Source organism: Manis pentadactyla, chromosome 13 (genome assembly GCF_030020395.1).
Source record: "Manis pentadactyla isolate mManPen7 chromosome 13, mManPen7.hap1, whole genome shotgun sequence".
Classification (NCBI taxonomy): domain Eukaryota; kingdom Metazoa; phylum Chordata; class Mammalia; order Pholidota; family Manidae; genus Manis; species Manis pentadactyla.
This window is the reverse complement of record NC_080031.1, coordinates 31,782,619-31,807,104: the sequence shown is the minus strand read 5'-3', so window position 1 is coordinate 31,807,104 and position 24,486 is coordinate 31,782,619. Positions and strand designations below refer to the sequence as shown.

The 24,486-nt window shown below is 37.6% G+C and overlaps 1 protein-coding gene across 2 annotated transcripts; it reads left to right on the top strand.

Annotated features, from left to right (window-relative positions):
* Positions 1-10,635: 10,635 nt before the first annotated feature.
* On the top strand, positions 10,636-12,890 carry LOC130680309 (bifunctional methylenetetrahydrofolate dehydrogenase/cyclohydrolase 2, mitochondrial-like). Of its 2 annotated transcripts, XM_057490597.1 has the most exons (2): positions 10,636-11,456; positions 11,583-12,890. In XM_057490597.1, exons 1-2 carry the CDS (start codon positions 10,652-10,654, stop codon positions 11,693-11,695), a joined length of 918 nt encoding a protein of 305 aa, XP_057346580.1. In that variant the 5' UTR covers positions 10,636-10,651; the 3' UTR covers positions 11,696-12,890. The 2 variants fall into 2 exon arrangements, with proteins under 2 accessions (XP_057346580.1, XP_057346579.1); XM_057490596.1 differs by having other exon boundaries at positions 10,636-12,890.
* Positions 12,891-24,486: the final 11,596 nt, after the last annotated feature.

Sequence of the window (24,486 nt, the reverse complement as noted above, 5' to 3'; positions counted from 1 at the left end):
ATTACCCTCTAGACAGCAGCTTTTGTTTATTTGTTTAGGTGATGTGGACATAGAAGCACAGGAGATGGACAAGGTCATCCTTTCCTGGGCCTCATTTTGTAGTACAGAGAGACAGACAAGAAATAAATAACAGAAAATATCAGTTAGCGGTAAGTCCTTTGTAAAGAAACCAATTTACCTAGATGATTTTGTTTCATATTTCTCTATAATAATTTTCTCTGTTTCAAAGGAAATAGGCCAACCCCTGCTTCTCCATTTTCCTTTTTTAAATTTTGATTTCTGTACTTTCAACTGCTCTATATGCATATAATGTCCTGCCCTCTCTTGCATTTGCATATGAAATGGATTAGATTTTGGAATTGGACTGGTGAATTTAAATCTGATTTCTACCAGGTGTTAACAATGTGACTTCTTGTAAGAAATTTTTAATCTAAAGCTTTAATCCAGCTTTAAAATGGAGATACAGTACTAGCTTCTCAGACATGCTGAGTGGACATTACCCTACTGTATGTAAAGCATCCACCGTGGTCCCTGGCACTTAGTAGGTGCTCCTTAAATACAGCTGCCTTCTTTTTCATCTGTACATTCAAAACCCTGCCATTCTTTAAGTGGCACTTTTAAATCCATCCTATTCTAAAGTCCTATTATAACATTCCTAGATTGTCCTGCCATTTAGTGAATTCTCTTCTCTGTTTTGTTTCATGCATTTTTTCCTTGTGCTAATGCTTTAGTTACTCTGCCTATCTTAAGCCTTTTGAAAGCAGACCCTCCCATAATATTACCTTCCTTGTCTTCTCAGAGGATGTGGCATAATGCTGGTGTGGGAAGTGGCTTGTGATGCTAGAGTAAGTTGGCCCTGGGGTGAGAAAAACTGGTTTCTTATTCAGGCTTATCTCATCTCTCTGGCAAGTAGGCAGGCTCATTATTCATCAGATGAAGATACTGTTACTCACCTGCCCTGTCTAGTTCACAAAGAGGATATAAGAACACAACATAAACAAGTATGAAAGGAAACACATGGCACAGCCCCTGTTTTCAGGGTTGTATAAAATAACACTAATCTAAGGCTAACAATTGATACACTGTATTAAGCTCTTACTGTGGGCTAGACACCTGGAAAATAATCTACACCCAGTTTCTGAGGGAAACTGGCATAAGGAAGAATCAGATTCTGCTGCCAGACCACCTGGGTTTGATTTTTGGCTCTGCCACTTCTTTGCTGTATGACCTTAGGCATGTTGCTAACCTCTCTGGGCCTTGGTTTTCTCATCTGCAAAATAGCCTAATGATATCACCCTACCTCATAGTATCATTATGCATATTAAATTAACAAGTAATTGAAATACATATGCACATAGCACTATATAAATGTTTATTAAATAAACTTTGCCATTTAAGCCACACAACAATCCTTGTATCATTATTATCTTCATTGTATAGTTAAAGCAACTGGGACTAAGTCCAAAGTGACAGGCAGGAGATCAGGGTCCTACCCACCTATGTCTAACTCAGAGTCAAGAGAGACTCACTGTGGATTGAGATGCGGTAGGATGGAGGCACTTGGCAATGTCTGGACAGACTTCTGATTACCATAATTGGCCAAGTGTTACCAGCACCCAACAGGCAGAGATGAGCAATGCAGTTGAATATACTACAGTGCACAGGCCAGCACCTACATCAAAGAATCAGTCACCCAAAATGTTAATAGTGTTAGCAGATAAAACACTGGACACCAGTTAAGTTTAAATTTCAGTTAAACAACATATAATCTTTTTTAGTATAAATAACTCCTAGATATTTAGATGAATACACCCCATGAAATCTCTGGGACATGTTTAACTGGGAGTCATATCTTTTTATTTGATAAATCTCGTTAGCTGGAAAGTTTCTCATTGGCTCTTCAACAAAACCTTCATGAATTGGTGGTACATGAGATACATCTATTTGTAGCAGGGAAAATGAGACTCAGTAAGCTTAACTTATTTGTCCATGGTCATGGAGCTAGAAAGTGGAAAAACTAGAGTTAGGAAACAGAATTCATTGGCCAATTCCTTTTACTATACTCTAACAGACCTTAATTTATTTGGCATACAGGATATGAGCTATGATAAAAGAGAAGCAAGTGACTAATAATAGAAAATTATTGACCTTGACCTCTTATTGCAAGTATGGTATAAACTTCCAGTTACAGAATGAAAAAGTTCTGGGAATGTAATGTACAGCTTGGTCACTATAGTTAAAATCCTTGAGAATTGCTAAGAAAGTAGATCTCAAATGTTCTTACAAAAAATATTTAAAAAGTTTATACCTCTGGAGCCATCAGACCAATTTGTGTCTATAGAAAAAACAACAGTGGGTATTCATTTGGGATGCTAGGTACCTGGCTTGTCTAAAGATTAAGTTATAGATTTTTCATAGTTTTGATGTTACTTTTTTTCTGCTAAAATAAAGACTGAGAACAAGGAGAGACAACATTTTTAAGTCTCTTTTTTTTTTTTGCTCCCTTAAAGTTGCAAAAGGAATTAAAGGACAGCATGGAATTTATTTCCTATAATAAACAGAATGTGAGTGAGCAGAGGAGACCAGTACCAGAAAGTTTCATGGGCCCCTATATAATACAGCAACCTATTAAAACTGGCTATAAAATCATTCAAGTCTGTCTTCTAAGGTAAAGAGTAGTCTCTGTAAGACAACGAGCTTTAGTTTTGGGGGGTCAGGGACAGAAGGGTTGGGTAGGTGACACTTGGAGCCTGCTATCTATCTGTAGTGGCTGGCCTACCAGCCTACCAGAGATGAGAGGAGGTGCCCATGGGGTTGGGAACTTGCAGTACATTTGATTTAATTTAATATTAAATTAAATTGAATTATTTTTAATACTAGAAAAATTAAAACTTAAAATTAATAAGATTTAATTGAACTTAAATATTAAATTAGTAAATTTAATTTTCAGTTTAGCAAGCTCCAGGCTAATGTTTAATTCTACTACCTCATTTTTCCCCCAGCTTCACTGAGATAAAATTGACATATAACATTGCATAACTAAGTTAAAATATGATGACTGCATATAAATGATTACCACAATAAGGTTAGTTAATACATCTATCACCTCAACTATTAATTTTTTTTTGTAAGAACATTTGAGATCTACTTTCTTAGCAATTCTCAAGGATTTTAACTATAGTGACCAATCTGTACATTAGATCCCCAGAACCTTATCATTCTGTAACTGGAAGTTTATACCATTTGATCAACATCTTCTCAATTCTTCCAGTCCCTTCTGTATGTGTATATATATATATTTATTAGTGTTTTTTTATTAAGGTATGATTGATGTACACTCTTATGAAGATTTCAAATGAGAAAACAATGTGGTTACTACACTTGCCCATATTATCAAGTCCCCACCCATGCCCCAGTGCAGACACTATCCATTAGTGCAGTAAGATGCCACAGATCCACTATGTGCCTTCTCTGTGCTACACTGTTCTCCCTGTGATCCCCCACACCATGTGTACTAAACATAATACCCCTCAATCCCCTTCTCCCTCCCTCCCCATCCTCCCTCCCACCCCTTCTCTTTTGGTAACCACTAGTTCATTGTTGGAGTCTATGAGTCTGCTACTATTTTGTTTCTTCAGCTTTGCTTCATTGTTATACTCCACAAATGAGAGAAATCATTTGGCATTTGTCTTTCACCTGGCTTATTTCACTGAGCATAATGTCCTACAGCTCCATCCATGTTGCAAATGGTAGGATTTCTTTCTTTCTTATGGTCGAATAGTATTCCATTGTGTATATGTACCACCTCTTCTTTATCCATCCATCTACTGATAGGTTGCTTCCATATCTTGGCTATTGTAAAAAGTGCTGTGATAAACATAGGGGTACATATGTCTTCTTGAATCTGAGAAGTTGTATTCTTTGGGTAAATTCCAAGGAGTGGGATTCCCTGGTAAAACGGTATTTCTATTTTTAGTTTTTTGAGGAACCTCCATATTGCTTTCCACAATGGTTGAACTAGCTTACATTTCCACTAGCAGTGTAGGAGGGTACTCCTTTCTCTGCATCCTTGCCAGCATTTGTTGTTCCTAGTCTTTGCAATGCTGGCCATCCTTACTGGTGTGAGGTGATTTCTCATTGTGGTTTTAATTTGCATTTCCCTGATGATCAGTGATGTAGAGCATCTTTTCATGTGTCTGTTGGCCATCTGAATTTCTTTGAAGAACTGTCTCTTCATATCCTCTGCCAATTAGTTAATTGGGTTATTTGCTTTTTGGGTGTTGAGGCGTGTAAGTTCTTTATGTATTTTGGATGTTAACCCCTTGTCAGATATGTCATTTAAAAATATATTCTCCCATACTGTAGGGTACCTTTTTGTTCTGTTGATGGTGTCCTTTGCCATACAGAAGCTTTTTAGTTTGATGTAGTCCCATTAGTTCATTTTTGCTTTTGTTTCCCTTGCTTGAGGAGATGTGTTCAGGAAGAAGTTGCTCATGCTTATATTCAGGAGATGTTTGCCTATGTTGTCTTCTAAGAGTTTTATGGTTTCATGACTTACATTCAACTCTTTAATCCATTTTGACTTTACTTTCGTGTATGGGGTTAAACAATAATCCAGTTTCATTCTCTTGCATGTAGCTGTCCAGTTTTGCCAATACCAACCGTTGAAGAGGCTGTCATTTCCCCATTGTATATCCATGGCTTCTTTATCATATATTAATTATCCATATATGGTTGGGTTTATATCAGGGCCCTCTAGTCTGTTCCATTGGTTTATGGGTCTGTTCTTGTGCCAGTACCAAATTGTCATGATTACTGTGGCTTTGTAGCAGAACTTTTAGTAGAGCTTTATTCTTCCTTCTCAGAATTGCTTTGGCTATTTGAGGTCTTTTGTGGTTCCATATGAATTTTAGAATGATTTTCCCTAGTTTGTTGAAGAATGCTGTTGGTATTTTGATAGGAATTGCATTGAATCTATAGATTGCTTTAGGCAGGATGGCCATTTTGGCAATATTAATTCTTCCTATTCATGAGCATAGGATGAGTTTCCATTTATTGGTATCTTCTTTAATTTCTCCTAAGAGTGTCTTGTAGTTTTCAGAGTATAGGTTTTTCACTTCCTTGGTTAGGTTTATTCCTAGGTATTTTATTCATTTTAATGCAACTGTGAATAGAATTGTTTTCCTGATGTCTCTCTCTGCTGATTCATTGTTAGTGCATAGGAATGTCACAGATTTCTGTGTATTAATTTTGTATCCTGTAACTTTACTAAATTCAGATATTAGATCTAGTAGTTTTGGAGTGGATTCTTTATGGTTTTTTATGAACAATATCATGTAATCTGCAAACAGGGACAGATTAACTTCTTCTTGCTAATCTGGATGCCTTTTATTTATTTGTGTTGTCTGATTGCTGTGGCTAGGACCTCCAGTACTATGTTGAATAGAAGTGGGGAGAGTGGGCATCCTTGTCTTGTTCCTGATCTTAAAAGAAAAGCTTTCACCTTCTCACTATTAAGTACTATGTTGGTTGTGGGTTTGTCATATATGGCCTTTATTATGTTGAGGTACTTGCCCTCTATACCCATTTTGTTGAGTGTTTTTATCATGAATGGATGTTGAATTTTGTCAAATGCTTTTTCAGCATCTATGGAGATGATCATGTGGTTTTTGTCCTTCTTTTTGTTGATGTGGTGGATTATGTTGATGGATTTTCGAATGTTGTACCATCCTTGCATACCTGAAGTAAATCCTACTTGATCATGATGGAGGATCTTTTTGATGTATTTTTGAATTCGGTTTGCTAATATTTTGTTGAGTATTTTTGCGTCTATGTTCATTAGGGATATTGGTCTGTAATTTTCTTTTTTTGTGGTGTCTTTGCCTGGTTTTGCTATTAGAGTAATGCTGGCCTCATAGAATGAGTTTGGAAGTGTTTCCTCCTCTTCTATTTTTTGGAAAACTTTAAGGAGGATGCATATTAGGTCTTCACTAAATGTTTAATAAAATTCATTGGTGAAGCCATCTGGTCCAGGGGTTTTGTTCTTAGGTAGGTTTTTGACTACCAGTTCAATTTTATTGCTGGTTTTTGGTCTGTTCATATTTTCTGTTTCTTCCTTGGTCAGACTTGGAAGGTTGTATTTTTCTAGAAAGTTGTTCATTTCTTCTAGGTTATCCAGTTTGTTAGCATATAATTTTTCATAGTATTCTCTAATAATTCTTTGTATTTCTGTGGTGTATGTAGTGATTTTTCCTTTCTCATTTCTGATTCTGTTTATGTGTGTAGACTCTCTTTTTTTCTTGATAAGTCTGCCTAGGGTTTTATCTATTTTGTTTATTTTCTCGAAGAACCAGCTCTTGGATTGATTGATTTTTTTCTGCTGTTTTATTCTTCTTGATTTTATTTATTACTGCTCTAATCTTTATTTACTTCCCTCCTTCTACTGACTTTGAACCTCATTTGTTATTCTTTTTCTAGTTTCATTAATTGTGACTTGCTTATATGGGATTGTTCTTGTTTCCTGGGGTAGGTCTGTATAGCAATATACTTTCCTTTTAGCATGGCCTTGACTGTGTCTCACAGATTTTGTGTTGTTGAATTATTATTGTCATTTGTCTCCATATATTGCTTGATCTCTGTTTTATTTGGTCATTGATCTACTGGTTATTTAGGAGCATGTTGTGAAGCCTCCATGTGTTTGTGGGATTTTTCATTTTCTTTGCACAGTTTATTTCTAGTTTCATAGCTTTGTGATCTGAGAAACTGGTTGGTACAATTTTAATCTTTTTGAATTTAGTGAAGCTCTTTCTGTGGCCTAGTATTTGATCTATTTTTCAATATGTTCCATGTGCACTTGAGAAGAATGTGTTTTCTGCTGCTTTTGGGTGTAGAGTTCTGTAGATATCTATTAGGTCCATCTTTTCTAATGTGTTGTTCAGTGCCTCTGTGTCCTTACTTATTTTTTGTCTGGTTGATTTATCCTTCAGAGTGAGTGGAGTGTTGAAGTCTTCTAGAATAAGTGCATTACATTCTATTTCCCCTTTTAATTAAGTTAATATTTGTTTCACTTATGTAGGTGCTCCTGTGTTGGGAGCATAGATATTTATAATGGTTATATCTTCTTGTTGGATTGACCCCTTTATCATTATGTAATGTCCTTCTTTGTCTCTTGTGATTTTCTTTGTTTTGAAGTCTATTTTGTCTGATACAAGTATTGCAACACCTGCCTTTTCCTCCCTATTAGTTGCATGAAATATCTTTTTCCATCCCTTCACTTTTAGTCTGTGTATGTCTTTGGGTTTAAAGTGAGTCTCTTGTAGGCAGCATATAGATGGGTCTTGTTTTTTTATCCATTCAGTGACTCTATGTCTTTTTATTGGTGCTTTCAGTTCATTTACATTCAGGGTGATTATCAATAGGTATGTACTTATTGCCATCACAGACTTTAGATTTGTGGTTACCAAAGGTTCAAGGTTAGCTTCCTTACTATCTAAGAGTCTAACTTAACTAACTCAATATGCATTACCAACACAGTCTAAGGTCCTTTCTTTTTCTCCTCCTTTTTCTTCCTCCTCCATTCTTTATATATTAGGTATCATATTCTGTACTGTTTGTCTATCCCTTGCTTGACTTTGGGGATAGTTAATTTAATTTTGCATTTGCTTAGTAATTAGCTGTTCTACTTTCTTTTCTGTGGTTGTATTACCTCTGGTGACAGCTATTAAACCTTAGGAACACTTCCATCTATAGCAGTCCTTCCAAAATAGACTGTGGAGAATATTTGTGGGAGTTAAATTCTCTCAGATTTTGCTTATATGGAAATTGTTTAATCCCTACTTCAAATTTAAATGATATTCTTGCCAGATAAAGTAATCTTGGTTCCAGGCCCTTCTGCTTCATTGCATTAAATACATCATGCCTCTCCCTTCTGGCCTGTAAGGTTTCTGCTGAAAAGTCTGATGATAGCCTGATGGGCTTTCCATTGTAGATGATCTTATTTCTCACTTTGGCTGCTTTTAGTAGTTTGTCTGTATCCTTGATCTTTGCCATTTTAATTATTATATGTCTTGGTGTTGCCTTCCTTGGGTTCCTTGTGTTGGGAGATCTATGGATCTCCGTGGCCTGAGAGACTATTTCCTTCCCCATATTGGAGAAGTTTACAACAATTACCTCCTCAAAGACACTTTCTATTCCTTTTTATCTCTTCTTCTTCTTCTGGTACTCCTATAATATGAATATTGTTCAGTGTGGATTGGTCACACCATTCTCTCAATGTTCTTTCAGTCTTAGAGATCCTTTTTTCTCTCTGTTCCTCAGCTTCTTTGTATTCTTCTTCTTTAATTTCTATTTCATGTATCTTCTCCTCCACTGTATCCAATCTGCTTTTAATACCCTCCATTGTGCTCTTCAATGATTGGATCTCTGATTGGATATCTTTCCATACCTCCATGAGCATGTTAATGATTTTTATTTTGAACTCCCTTTCAGGAAGAGTCATGAGGTCCATGTCATCTTTCTCAGGGGTTATATTAATTTTACTCTGTATCTGGTTCCTTTGGCATTTCATATTTGTATATGGCACCCTCTAGTGTCCAGAAGCTCTACTGTCTGGAGCTGCTCAGCCCCTGAAGCAATGTCAGGGGTCACAGGGGAATGGGATTGGTGCCTGGTGGGTGGAAAGAGCTGTTCCCTGCTTCCCGGCTGCTATGCCTGCCTCCACTGCCTGAACCAGTGGGCTGAGCATACATGTTTAAGCTTTTGTCCCAGAGCAGCTGGATGTGGATCCATGCTTTCCACAAGCAGCTAGAATCTCAGTCTCTCCAGGAATTCAGTCTGTCTTAGTTTTCCAGCTCCGTAATCACGAGAGTATCATAAAAGTACCATGAAATGTATGTTTGTGCTCCCAGAGCAGATCTCAAGATTTAGGTATTCAGCAGTCTGAGGCCTCTACTCCCTCCCTGCTTGGTTTCTCTTCCTCCCAGTGGTGAGCTGGGGTGGGGGTAGGGTTTGGGTCCTGCTGGGACACAGCTTTGGTATGTTATCCTGTTCTGTGAGGTATGCTCTTTTCTCCAGGTGTATGCAGTCTGGCACAGTCCTCTTTCCTGTCGCTCTCTCAGGATTAGTTGTATTAATTATGTTTTCATATTATATGCAGTTTCAGGGGGAGGCCTTTGTCTCACCTCTCAAGTTGCCATCTTTAATCCCTTACTTACATATCTTTAATTCCCTTCCTTATATTAAATTAACAGAATAGCAAGGTACTCTGTCTCTATTTCAGCTTTTGTATATTACACATATAAGTGAGATCATACAGTATTTGTCTTTCTCTGTTAACTTATTTCTCTGAACATAATGCCCCTAGTTTCATCCATGTTCTCACAAAAGGCAAAATTTCCTTCTTTTTAATAACTGAATAATATTCCACTGTGTTTGTATGGGGTATGTATGTCACATTTTCTTTATCCACTTGGCCACTGATGGACACAGGTTGTTTCTATGTCTCGGCTATTGTGAATAATGATGCAATAAACATGGGGGTGCACGTATCTTTTTGAGATAGCGATTTCATTTCCTTCAGATATAGACCCAGTGGATTGTTGAATCACAGGGTATTTCCATTTCTAATTTTTTGAGGATCTTCATACTGTTTTCCATAGTGGCTATAGCAGTTTACATTCTCAACAGTACACAAGAGTTCCTTTTCCCTACATAGGCATTTCACCAGGCAAAGTAAATTACAGGAAGGTGTGCAACCTCATTTTCTGTGGTTCTTTTGTGTATCTTCCCTGAATGCTCAAATGTCCAAATGTGACTCAGGTTTATAATCTGCTCAACAGTATCACCATGGGCTATTATCCCTAAATATGAGAAATGGAAATGACATGAATGTGTCCATTATTGATTCTGATTTCCACAGACACATTCATAAAGCAATAGCTCAGGCAAAGCCCCTTGGACACTGCCTGGTAACTCACCAAAGCTGAACAAGGAGAACCATTTGGATAAATACAACTTTGTTTTAACTTAGCTGGGTTAGAATTCTGAGAGGGGATCCATGGGCTTAGAAAAAAATGTAAGAAATTTCACATACAGTAAATAAGTCATTCTTGGAATACTTAACCAATAAAGAGGAAATATAGATAAAAAGAGTATTACAGTTATTGAAGTGACAGAGTAATATATATATATTTTACATGTATTTATGTTTATTTGTTTTGATATGTCCTCCAAATACATTTGGCCATTTGGCATATATCATTTGGAAATCAGCTATGTCAGAAGGCCAGATCTTGAATCCTGTTCACTAATTGCTCCACATCCTGCACTGAGCAGTACCTTACTTTTGCCAGTCAGGGAAATACCGTGTTGCTAAATGTATTAGGGTAGGGGATCCTACTTTGCTATAGCTTCTGAGAAATTTGTAAGAATTTGTGTATATACGTATTATGGTTATGTTTCTATTTGTTTCAAAGTACCAATAAAACTTTTTGAGCGCTTTGCATTTACTGTTATAACTGTATTGTACATCTCTAAGTTAGGAAAACTCTACCAAAAGTATTAGGCTTTTTTTATAAAAGATAGTGGGAGGGGCGGAGCCCGGCCTGCAGCTGTGAGGACACAGGCGGCATCCGGAAGCCGGGGACTCGCGGCCATGACGGTGCCGGCCCGCTGCTTCTCGCTGCTCCGCGGCCACCTGGCCCGAGTCCCAGCGCTGGGCCGAAGCGCGGTACCGCCCTTGGGAGTGCTGAGAACTCCCGGACATGCGTTCCGGGGCTTCCGCAGCAGCGGCGTGAGACATGATGCCATTATTATCTCAGGAACTGAAATGGCCAGACAAATCCAGAAAGAAATACAGCGAGGTGTGGAATCATGGATTTCCCTTGGGAACAGAAGACCTCACCTCAGTATCATTTTAGTGGGCGATAATCCAGCAAGTCATACATATGTCAGGAAGAAAATTCAAGCTGCCTCTGCTGTAGGTATCTGTAGCGAGATCATTCTAAAACCTAAGGATGTTTCTCAGGAAGAACTCTTGTATATAACCGATCAATTGAACATGGACCCAAGAGTCACTGGCATATTGGTTCAGCTGCCACTGCCAGGCCATGTAGATGAGCGAACAGTATGCAATGGAATTTCCCCTGAAAAAGATGTAGATGGATTTCATATTATCAATATTGGAAGATTGTGCCTTGATCAGCATTCTCTCATACCTGCCACTGCCAGTGCTGTTTGGGAAATAATCAAAAGAACAGGAATCAAAACATTTGGAAAGAATGTGGTTGTAGCTGGAAGATCGAAGAATGTAGGAATGCCCATAGCCATGCTCTTACACACTGATGGAGAACATGAACGGCCAGGAGGTGATGCAACTGTGACAATAGCTCACAGGTATACTCCCAGAGAACAACTGAAGATCCATACTCAGCTGGCTGATATTATCATAGTAGCTGCAGGTATTCCAAAATTGATTACATCTGATATGGTTAAGGAAGGTGCTGCCGTAATTGATGTAGGTATCAACTACGTCCATGACCCAGTGACAGGAAAGACAAAGTTAGTTGGAGATGTGGACTTTGAAGCTGTTAGGAAGGCGGCCAGCTTTATCACCCCAGTTCCAGGCAGTGTGGGGCCCGTGACTGTGGCGATGCTTCTGAAGAACACCCTTCTGGCGGCCAGGAAAGTCATTGACTAGGTCACGTGGAAGAAGAAGGCGAACTGAGGGCATGCTACCTATTTATTTGACAAAGGGCAAAAACCTTTATATTTTACTACAAAGCTATTTATTTCTACATTGTATTTATTTTTTCATGGATGGAATCATTGTGGATCAGACGATTCACACCACATGCATTTCCTGCTAACAGATTTTGAGTTTTAGAAAAACAAAACAATTCCAACAAAAACTTTGGTAACAATTGTTTATTTTGTGAAAAATATTTGTTCATAATGTTAAAACAGTCTTGAAGGGCTCATAATAAATGAATATATTTTTGACACAAGTATCATACACAGTGTGTTTTTGACAAATGTTTTGTTAGCTAGATGGGCATCCTTGTAAAATGTAATTTAGGTTTTTCCATAAGCATGCTCAATTTTTATGTATCTTCTGTTCTACGCTATATACTGAAAAACAGCTTGCTTGCTAAAAGAAAGATAAAATATTAAAAGTAAAATATCCATCTCATGTATCTCCCAAAAGCATCCTATGAGGTATCCTAATGAATAATGATACTCTATCAAGTAAAGAAAAATATACAAAGAAGGCAAAAATGCTACTGATGATTTCAAGCCAGTGATTATTTCAAATTATGGATGACTACTTGCCACAGTAAAAAGTGTAATAATATGTTGGGTTTACATGTAATTTCTTTGTTCTTATAGGAAAATATTTGGACAGTAGCTTCTTTGAGGAATAATGGAAAATCCAAAAACAAATGAATATACAAAATAAAACTAAAGCTGTATTTTCCCATAGATATCAGAAAAATATGACATAGTATGAGTGAAGACTTCATTAAAGAACAAATGTTTGTTCAGAAATTTAATAGAAAAACATTTTTTATTAACCCAAAATTAACCTTAGGATATGACTAAAAATCTACTGCCTTGTTGATCACAGTTCTTCCCTCTTCTGTTATGGCATTTGTTTCTCAAAATAGATGCCATATTTGTAATGGAATTTGTTAAGAAATACACATGAGTGTCAGTTGAAGGCTATTTGACACTACCCTAGGCACACAATTGTGTTGTTTTCATGCCCAAATCCCAGTACATTTATGTACCAATAACAACTCTTACCTAGTTATTAGTGTGTACTATTGATCATTGGTGTGAAAATAGACTAGATGCTTATAATTAATACTTCAACTGTATAATAAAAGCAATTTAAAGAATTTAATTTATAAAAAAATAAAAATAAAAATAAAATAAAAGATAGTGGGGAGAGAGAGATTATGTATAATAAAAAATGTTTGAAAATGAGAAAATGGCCAGGATTGGACAAAGATCACCTGCAGGGTAGTAGAACAAGCAATGCCTGCCCTTAGTGGTGTTCACCACATTCCACAGAGTGAAAAGGCAGAAGCCTCTGTTCCCGAACAAAACAAGAGCATCTCTGACTTTCGGCCATCAGGACTGTTTCCAGCAGCCTCGGGCCTTGGATGCCTGTCCTCACGCTGCACTCCGCCTCTGCTCCCAGCTAAACGCTCACAGACAGCTCCCTGCTGCTAGCCCCTAAGACACTAGGTTCTGATCTGAATTTTTTGGTATCACTGTTGTTTTCTATATCTTTTTTTTTTGGAGAGGGCATCTCTCATATTTATTGATCAAATGGTTTTTAACAACAATAAAGTTCTGTATAGGGGACTCAATACACAATCATTAATCAACCACAAGCCTAATTCTCAACAGTCTCCAATCTTCTGAAGCATAACGAACAAGTTCTTACATAGTGAGTAAGTTCTTACATGGTGAACAGTGCAAGGGCAGTCATATCACAGACACTTTCGGTTTTGATCATGCATCATGAACTATAAACAGTCAGGTCAAATATGATTATTCATTTGATTTTTATACTTGATTTATATATGAATCCCACATTTCTCCCTTATTATTATTATTATTATTATTATTTTTAACAGAATGCTGAAGTGGTAGGTAGATGTAAGATAAAGGTAGAAAACATTGTTTAGTGCTGTAAGAGGGCAAATGTAGATGATCAGGTGTGTGCCTGTAGACTATGTGTTAATCCAAGCTAGACAAGGGCAACAAAACATCCACGGATGCAGAAGATTTCTCTCAAAACAGGGGGGGTGAGGTTCTAAGCCTCACCTCTGTTGATCCCCAATTTCTCACCTGTTGGCCCCCCTGCGACTGTTCCTGTCTTAGGTTGTTCCTCCCTTGAGGAATCTTACCCGTCTCTGGCTAACCAGTAATCTTCCGGGGCCATACAGGGAAATGTAAAGTTGGTAAGTGAGAGAGAAGCCTTATTGTTCAAAAAGGTTAGCTTTTTACTTCTTTGCAGATTTATGCCCTGTGGCTTCTATGCCCAGCATTTGTCTTGAGGTATCTTTACCACTTGAAAGAATTATGATACTTGGTAATTTCGATATGAGGCATGAATTCAACTTAAGGGTTGTAATTAGGAAGGAAGAAGAAAAGCTATAGAAGTAGCAGATGGAAGAAAACATGGGAAGATTGATTATTTCTTTGACAAATCTTCCTGTAGAGTAACATAAGCATGTATAGGGTTTAAACTACTAATAAAATTGCATACACACATTAACATAATAGGAATAGAGCTACATAACAAAAGCATACCTATAATTACCAACCATATCCAGTGAAACCAAGAAAACCAGTTAGGCACCCTACGCATTTGTGAAAACTTATCAATGATATGATGGATATTGTCTAACTGAATTTGAATAGTTTGAGAAAAATCAGACAAATTAAAACAACACATTCCTCGGAACTGTTCACATCCCATATGTTCTTTTAACAGTAGATAGTCTATAGTCACAAGATTTAGGAGCGCAGCAACTTGCACTTCTCCTAATTCTTGGTTGAGTTCCAACAGTATAGATCCAATCAAATTTGTTGTTTTACTGTATGCACAGGCCAGCTTAGATATCTCCTTCCTCATTCCCATGGCAAGTCCAGGAACTGGTGGGATGACTGCAGCTACAACTGCAACAGCGCCAGGATCTTTGTTGAAGTTTTTGATGATCATCTTCTGGAATGACTCTTCCAGAGAATGTTGATGTTGGAAGTTCTTCTTCATATCTTATCTTAATTCGTTTTCTGGATAGCCAAATTAGGCTTTGATCCTCTGTATAAACACAAACAAACCCTTTGCCCACACTTTGATATGCACTTTATACCATTATGAAGAACGTATTGGAGATCACCACAAAGGAACTGCTATTTTTTTTTAAGGGAAAGGAATATTATCAGAAAAATGTACTTTCATAGCTGATCATCTGACACCCTTTAAATGATCAAAATTAAGGATATTTAAAGCAATGATAAATCATTGATTTGCAGTTAGTTTTAGCCTATCAGGGAGTAATCCCTCCTTTCTTTTTTTTTTTGTTATCATTAATCTACAATTACTTGAAGAATACTATGTTTACTAGGCTCTCCCCTATACCAGGCCCCCCACCACAAACCCCTTTACAGTCACTGTCCATCAGCATTGCAAGATGTTGTAGATTCATTATTTGTCTTCTCTGAGTTGTACAGCCCTCCCCTTTTTCCCACCCCCCCATTATGCATGCTAATCATTCTTAGGGTAAACTCCTAGGAGTGGAATTCTTGGGTGCAATGGTAAGTCTATTTTGAGCATTTTGAGGAACCTCCATACTGCTTTCCACAATGGTTGAACTAATGTACATTCCCACCAGCAGTGTAGGAGGGTTCCCCTTTCTCCACAACCTCGCCAACATTTGTTGTTGTTTGTCTTTTCGATGGTAGCCATCCTTACTGGTGTGAGGTGATACCTCATTGTGGTTTCAATTTGCATTTCTCTGATAATTAGCGAAGTGGAGCATCTTTTCATGTGTCTGTTGGCCATCTGTATTTCTTTTTTGGAGAACTGTCTGTTCAGTTCCTCTGCCCATTTTTTAAGTGGATTATTTGTTTTTTGTTTGTTGAGGTGGGTGAGCTCTTTATATATTTTGGATGTCAAGCCTTTATCAGATCTGTCATTTACAAATATATTCTCCCATACTGTAGGATACCTTTTTGTTCTATTGATGGTGTCTTTTGCTGTACAGAAGCTTTTCAGCTTAATATAGTCCCACTTGTTCATTTTTGCAATTGTTTTCCTTGCCCGGGGAGATATGTTCAAGAAGAGGTCACTCATGTTTATGTCTAAGAGATTTTTCCCTATGTTTTTTTCTAAGAGTTTTATGGTTTCATAAATTACATTCAGGTCTTTGATCCATTTTGAATTTACTTTTGTGTATGGGGTTAGACAATGGTCCAGTTTCATTCTCCTACTTGTAGCTGTCCAGTTTTGCCAGCACCATCAGTTGAAGAGACTGTCATTTCCCCATTATATGTCCATGGCTCATTTATTGTATATTAATTGACCATATATGTTTGGGTTAATGTGTGGAGTCTCTAATCTGTTCCACTGGTCTGTGGCTCTGTTCTTGTGCCATTACCAAATTGTCTTGATTACTATGGCTTTGTAGTAGAGCTTGAAGTTGGGGAGTGAGATCCCCCCCACTTTATTCTTCCTTCTCATGATTGCTTTGGCTATTCGGAGTCTTTGGTGTTTCCATATGAATTTTTGAACTATTTGTTCCAGTTCATTGAAGAATGTTGTTGGTAATTTGATAGGGATTGCATCAAATCTGTATATTGCTTTGGGCAGGATGGCCATTTTGATGATATTAATTCTTCCTAGCCATGAGCATGGGATGAGTTTCCATTTGTTAGTGTCCCCTTTAATTTCTCTTATGAGTGACTTGTAGTTTTCAGGGTATAGGTCTTTCACTTCCTTGGTTAGGTTTATTCCTAGGTATTTCATTCTTTTTGATGCAATTGTGAATGGAGTTGTTTTCCTGATTTCTCTTTCTATTCATTCATTGTTAATGTATAGGAAAGGTACAGATTTCTGTGTGTTATTTTTGTATCCTGCAACATTGCTGTATTCTGATATCAGTTCTAGTAGTTTTGGGGTGGAATCTTTAGAGTTTTTTATGTACAATATCATGTCATCTGAAACTAGTGACAGTTTAACTTCTTCTTTACCAATCTGGATTCCTTGTATTACTTTGTTTTGTCTGATTGCCGTGGCTAGGACCTCCAGTACTATGTTAAATAACAGTGGGGAGAGTGGGCATCCCTGTCTTGTTCCCGATCTCAGAGGAAAAGCTTTCAGCTTCTCACTGTTCAGTATGATGTTGGCTGTGGGCTATCATATATGGCCTTTATTATGTTGAGGGACTTGCCCTCTATTCCCATTTTGCTGAGACTTTTTATCATGAATGGATGTTGAATTTTGTTAAATGCTTTTTCAGCATTTATGGAGATGATCATGTGGTTTTTTCTTTCTTTTTCTTGATGTGGTAGATGATGTTGATGGATTTTCGAATGTTGTACCATCCCTGCATCCCTGTGATGAATCCCACTTGGTCATGGTGTATGATCCATTTGATATACTTTTGAATTCGGTTTGCTAATATTTTATTAAGTATTTTTGCATCTACATTCATCAGGGATATTGGTCTGTAATCTTCTTTTTTGGTGCGGTCTTTGCCTGGTTTTGGTATTAGGGTGATGTTGGCTTCATAGAATGAGTTTGGGAGTATTCCCTCCTCTTCTATTTTTTGGAAAATTTTAAGGAGAATGGGTATTATGTCTTCTCTGTGTGTCTGATAAAATTCCAAGGTAAATCCATCTGGCCCGGGTGCTTTGTTCTTGGGTAGTTTTTTGATTACCGTTTCAATTTCTTTCCTCGTAATTGGTTTAACTTTTCTGTTTCTTCCTTGGTCAGTCTTGGAAGGTTGTATTTTTCTAGGAAGTTGTCCATTTCTTCTAGGTTTTCCAGCTTGTTGGCATATAGGTTTTCATAGTAGTCTTTAATAATTCTTTATATTTCTGTGGGGTCTGTCATGATTTTTCCATTTTTGTTTCTGATTTTGTTGATTTGTGTTGATTCTCTTTTTCTCTTAATAAGTTTGGCTAGAGGCTTACCTATTTTGTTTATTTTCTCAAAGAACCAGCTCTTGGTTTCATTGATTTTTGCTATTGTTTTATTCTTCTCAATTTTGTTTATTTCTTCTCTGATCTTTATTATGTCCCTCCTTCTGGTGACTTTAGGCCTCATTAGTTCTTCTTTTACCAGTTTCGATAATTGTTATATTAGACTATTCATTTGGGATTGTTCTTCCTTCTTCAAGTGTGCCTGGATCGCTATATACTTTCCTCTTAAGACTGCTTTCACTGCGTCCCACAGAAGTTTGGGCTTTGTGTTGTTGTTGTCATTTGTTTCCATATATTCCTTGATCTCTATTTTAATTTGTTCATTGATCCATTGATTATTTAGGAGCACGTTGTTAAGCCTCCATGTGTTTGTGAGCCTTTTTGTTTTCCTTGTAGAATTTATTTCTAGTTTTATATTTTTGTGGTCTGACAAGTTGGTTGGAAGAATTTCAATCTTTTCGAATTTACTGAGGCTCTTTTTGTGAGCTTGTATGTGGTCTATTCTGCAGAATGTTCCATGTGCACTTGAGAAGAATGTATATCCTGTTGCTTTTGTATGTAGAGTTGTGTAGATGTCTATTACTTTCATCTGTTCTACTGTGTTGTTCAGTGCCTCTGTGTCCTCACTTATTTTCTGCCTGGTGGATCTATCCTTTGGGGTGAGTGGCGTGTTGAAGTCTCCTAAAATTAATGCATTGCATTCTATTTCCCCCTTTAGTTCTGTTAGTATTTGTTTCACACATGCTGGTGCTCCTGTGTTTGGTGCATATATATTTAGAATGGTTATATCCTCTTATTATACTGTGCCCTTTACCATTATGTAATGTCCTTCTTTATCTCTTGTTACTTTCTTTGTCTTGAAGTCTATTTTGTCTGATATTAGTACTGCAACCCCTGGTTTCTTCTCTCTGTTGTTTGCATGAAATATGTTTTTTCCATCCCTTGACTTTTAGTCTGTGCATGACTTTGGGTTTGAGTGAGTTTCTTGTAAGCAGCATATAGATGGGTCTTGCTTTTTTATCCATTCTATTACTCTGTGTCTTTTGATTGGTGCATTCAGTACATTTACATTTAGGTTGACTATTGAAAGATATGTACTTATTGCCATTGCAGTCTTTAAATTCATGGTTACCAAAGGTTCAAGGTTAGCCTCTTTAGTATCTGACTGCCTAATGTAGCTTGCTTATTGAGCTGTTATATACACTGCCTGGAGATTCTTTTCTTCTCTCCCTTCTTATTCCTCCTCCTCCATTCTTTATATGTTGGTTGTTTTATTCCGTGCTCTTTCATGTTTCCTTTAACTGCTTTTGGTGGATAGTTGATTTTATTTTTTGCCTTTAGTTAGTATTTGGTTGGTCTGCTTTCTTTGCTGTGATTTTATTTTCTCTGGTGATATCTGTTTAGTTTTACGAGTGCTCCAGCCTAGAACAGTCCCTCTAAAATACCCTGTGGAGTTGGTTTGTGGGAGGCAAATTCCCTCAACTTTTGCTTGTCTGGGCATTGTTAAATCCCTCCTTCATATTTAAATGATAATTGTGCTGGATACAGTATTCTTGCTTCAGGGCCCTTCTGTTTCATTGCATTAAATATATCATGCCATTCTCTTCTGGGCTGTAAGGTTTCTGTTGAGAAGTCTGATGATAGCCTGATGGGTTTTCCTTTATAGGTGACCTTTTCCTCTCTAGCTGCCTTTAAAACTCTTTCCTTGTCCTTGATCTTTGCCATTTTTATTACTTTGTGTCTTTGTGTTGTCCTCCTTGGTTCCTTTCTTTTGGGAGTTCTGTGTATTTCCGTGGTCTGTTCGATTATTTCCTCCCCCATTTTGGGGAAGTTTTCAGCAATTATTTCTTCAAGGACCCTTTTTATCCCTTTTTCTCTCTCTTCTTCTTCTGGTACCCTTATAATATGGATATTGTTCCTTTTGGATTGGTCACACAGTTCTCTTAATATTGTTTCATTCCTGGAGATCCTTTTATCTCTCTCTGTGTCAGCTTCTATTCGTTCCTGTTGTGTGGTTTCTATTCCATCAATGCCCTCTTGCATCTTATTCATTCTGCTTATAAGTCCTTCCAGAGTTTATTTCACGACTGTAATCTCCTTCCTGGCATGTGTGATCTCCCTCCAGACTTCATCCCTTAGCTCTTGTATATTTCTCTGTATCTCCATCAGCATGTTTATGATTTTTTTTTTCCTTTGAATATTTCTTTTTTTTTTTTTTTTAATAATTATTTCTTTATTGAAGGGTAGTTGATGCACAGTATTACATTACATTAGTTTCAAGTGTACAACACAGTGGTAGAACATTTATATACATAATTCGAGGTTCCAGCTATCACCCTACCAAGCTGTTACATTATCTTGACTATATTCCTTATGCTATACATTACATCCCGGTTACTTATTTATTTTACCATGGGAAGTGTGTACTTTTTTTTGTGTGTGTGAGGGCATCTCTCATATTTATTGATCAAATGGTTGTTAACAACAATAAAATTCTGTATAGGGGAGTCAATGCTCAATGCACAATCATTAATCCACCCCAAGCCTAATTTTTGTCAGTCTCCAATCTTCTGAGGCATAACAAACAAGTTCTTACATGGAGAACAAATTCTTACATAATGAATAAGTTACATAGTGAACAGTACAAGGGCAGTCATCACAGAAACTTTCAGTTTTGCTCATGCATTATGAACTCTAAACAGTCAGTTCAAATATGAATACTCATTTGGTTTTTATACTTGATTTATGTGTGGATACTACATTTCTCACTTTATTATTATTATTTTTAATAAAATGCTGAAGTGGTAGGTAGATACAAGATAAAGGTAGAAAACATAGTTTAGTGTTGTAAGAGAGCAAATGTAGATGATCAGGTGTGTGCCTGTAGACTATGTGTTAATCCAAGCTAGACCAGGGCAATAAAACATCCACGTATGCAGAAGATTTCTCTCAGAACAGGGGGGGTGAGGTTCTAAGCCTCACCTCTGTTGATCCCCAATTTCTCACCTGATGGCCCCCCTGCGACTGTGCCTGTCTTAGGTTGTTCCTCCCTTGAGGAATCTTACCCGTCTCTGGCTAACCAGTCATCTTCCGGGGCCATACAGGGAAATGTGAAGTTGGTAAGTGAGAGAGAAGCCTTATTGTTTGAAATGGTTAGCTTTTTACATCTTTGCATATTTATGCCCTGTAGCTTCTATGCCCAGCATTTGTCTTGAGGTATCTTTACCACTTGGAAGAATTATGATACTCGATAAATTTGATACGAGGCACGAATTCTATTTAAGGGTTGTAATTAAGAAGGAAGAAGAAAAGCTGTAGAAGTAGTAGGCGGAAGAAAACATGGGAAGATTGATTATTTCTTTGGCATATCTTCTTGTAGAGTACTTCAGCATGATAGGTTTTAAGCTACTACTTAAATTGCGCACACACATTAACGTAATAGGAGTATAGTTACATAACCAAAGCATATCTGTAATTACCAGCCATCTCCAGTGAAACCAAGAAAACCAGTTAGGCACCTTAGGCAGTTGTGAAAACTTATCTATGACATGGTGGATATTGTCCAACTGAACTTGAACAGTCTGAGAGAAATCAGACAAATTAAAACAACCCATTCCTGGGGACTGTTCACATGCCATATGTTCTTTTAACAGTAAATAGTCTGTAGTTGTAAGACTTTGGAGCGCTACAATTTGCACTTCTCCAAATTCTTGGTTGAGTTCCAAAAGTATAGATCCAGTCAAATTTGTTGTTTTACTGTATGCACAGGCCAGTTTAGATATCTCCTTCCTCATTCCCATGGCAAGTCCAGGAACGGGTGGGATGAGTGCATCTACAGCTGTAGCAGTGCGTGGATCTTTGTTGGGGTTTTTTGATGATCATCTTCTGGCATGAGTCTTCCAGAGAGTGCTGATGTTAGAAGTTCTTTTTCATATCGTATCTTAGTTCATTTTCGGGGTAGCCCAATTAGGCTTTGATCCTCTGTATAAACACAAACAGACCCTTTGCCTACACTTTTATATGCCCTTTATACCCTTGGTAGAACTCGTTGGAGGTTACCACACAGGAACTGCACTTTTTTTTTTTCTTTGTTTTTGGTATCACTAATCTACACTTACATGACGAATATTATGCTTACTAGGCTCTCCCCTATACCAGCTCTCCCCTATAAACCCCTTTACAGTCATTGTCCATCAGCATAGCAAAATGTTGTAGAATCACTACTTGCCTTCTCTGTGTTGTACAGCCCTCCCTTTTCTCCTACCCCCCCTTGCATGTTAATCTTAATACCCCCTTACTTCTCCCCCCCTTATCCCTCCCTACCCACCCATCCTCCCCAGTCCCTTTCCCTTTGGTACCTGTTAGTCCATTCTTGAGTTCTGTGATTCTGCTGCTGTTTTGTTCCTTCAGTTTTTCCTTTGTTCTTATATTCCACAGATAAGTGAAATCATTTGGTATTTCTCTTTCTCCGCTTGGCTTGTTTCACTGAGCATAATACCCTCCAGCTCCATCCATGTTGCTGCAAATGATTGGATTTGCCCTTTTCTTATGGCTGAGTAGTATTCCATTGTGTATATGTACCACATCTTCTTTATCCATTCATCTATTGATGGACATTTAGTTTGCTTCCAATTCTTGGCTATTGTAAATAGTGCTGCAATAAACATAGGGGTGCATCTGTCTTTCTCAAACTTGATTGCTGCGTTCTTTGGGTAAATTCCTAGGAGTGCAATTCCTGGGTCAAATGGTAAGTCTGTTTTGAGCATTTTGATGTACCTCCATACTGCTTTCAACAATGGTTGAACTAACTTACATTCCCACCAGCAGTGTAGGAGGGTTCCCCTTTCTCCACAGCCTCGCCAACATTTGTTGTTGTTTGTCTTTTGGATGGCAGCCATCCTTACTGGTGTGAGGTGATACCCCATTGTAGTTTTAATTTGCATTTCTCTGATAATTAGCGATTTGGAGCATGTTTTCATATGTCTGTTGGCCATCTGTATTTCTTTTTTGGAGAACTGTCTGTTCAGTTCCTCTGCCCATTTTTTAATTGGGTTATTTGTTTTTTGTTTGTTGAGGCGTGTGAGCTCCTTATATATTCTGGACGTCAAGCCTTTATCGGATGTGTCATTTTCAAATATATTCTCCCATACTGTAGGGATCCTTCTTGTTCTATTGATGGTGTCTTTTGCTGTACAGAAGCTTTTCAGCTTAATATAGTCCCACTTACTCATTTTTGCTGTTGTTTTCCTTGCCCGGGGAGATATGTTCAAGAAGAGGTCACTCATGTTTATGTCTAAGAGGTTTGTGCCTATGTTTTCTTCCAAGAGTTTAATGGTTTCATGACTTACATTCAGGTCTTTGATCCATTTTGAGTTTACTTTTGTATATGGGGTTAGACAATGGTCCAGTTTCATTCTCCTACATATAGCTGTCCAGTTTTGCCAGCACCACCTGTTGAAGAGGCTGTCATTTCGCCATTGTATGTCCATGGCTCCTTTATCAAATATTAATTGACCATATATGTCTGGGTTAATGTCTGGATTCTCTAGTCTGTTCCATTGGTCTGTGGCTCTGCTCTTGTGCCAGTACCAAATTGTCTTGATTACTATGGCTTTATAGTAGAGCTTGAAGTTGGGGAGTGAGATCCCCCCTACTTTATTCTTCTTTCTCAGGATTGCTTTGGCTATTCGGGGTCTTTTGTGTTTCCATATGAATTTTTGAATTATTTGTTCCAGTTCATTGAAGAATGTTGCTGGTAGTTTCATAGGGATTGCATCAAATCTGTATATTGCTTTGGGCAGGATGGCCATTTTGACAATATTAATTCTTCCTAGCCACGAGCATGGGATGAGTTTCCATCTGTTAGTGTCCCCTTTAATTTCTCTTAAGAGTGACTTGTAGTTTTCAGAGTATAAGTCTTTCACTTCTTTGGTTCGGTTTATTCCTAGGTATTTTATTTTTTTTGATGCAATTGTGAATGGAGTTGTTTTCCTGATTTCTCTTTCTGTTGGTTCATTGTTAGTATACAGGAAAGCCACAGATTTCTGTGTGTTGATTTTGTATCCTGCAACTTTGCTGTATTCCGATATCAGTTCTAGTAGTTTTGGGGTGGAGTCTTTAGGGTTTTTTATGTACAGTATCATGTCATCTGCAAAAAGTGACAGTTTAACTTCTTCTTTACCAATCTGGATTCCTTGTATTTCTTTATTTTGTCTGATTGCCGTGGCTAGGACCTCCAGTACTATGTTAAATAACAGTGGAGAGAGTGGGCATCCCTGTCTAGTTCCTGATCTCAGAGGAAATGCTTTCAGCTTCTCGCTGTTCAATATAATGTTGGCTGTGGGTTTATCATAGATGGCCTTTATTATGTTGAGGTACTTGCCCTCTATTCCCATTTTGCTGAGAGTTTTTAACATGAATGGATGTTGAACTTTGTCAAATGCTTTTTCAGCATCTATGGAGATGATCATGTGGTTTTTGTCTTTCTTTTTGTTTATGTGGTGGATGATGTTGATGGACTTTCGAATGTTGTACCATCCTTGCATCCCTGGGATGAATCCCACTTGGTCATGGTGTACGATCCTTTTGATGTATTTTTGAATTCGGTTTGCTAATATTTTGTTGAGTATTTTTGCATCTACGTTCATCAGGGATATTGGTCTGTAGTTTTCTTTTTTGGTGGGGTCTTTGCCTGGTTTTGGTATTAGGGTGATGTTAGCTTCATAGAATGAGTTTGGGAGTATCCCCTCCTCCTCTATTTTTTGGAAA

Excerpts from the sequence above, each read along its gene's own strand:
- LOC130680309 (XM_057490596.1), top strand. The coding sequence starts at position 10,652 with ATGACGGTGCCGGCCCGCTGCTTCTCGCTGCTCCGCGGCCACCTGGCC.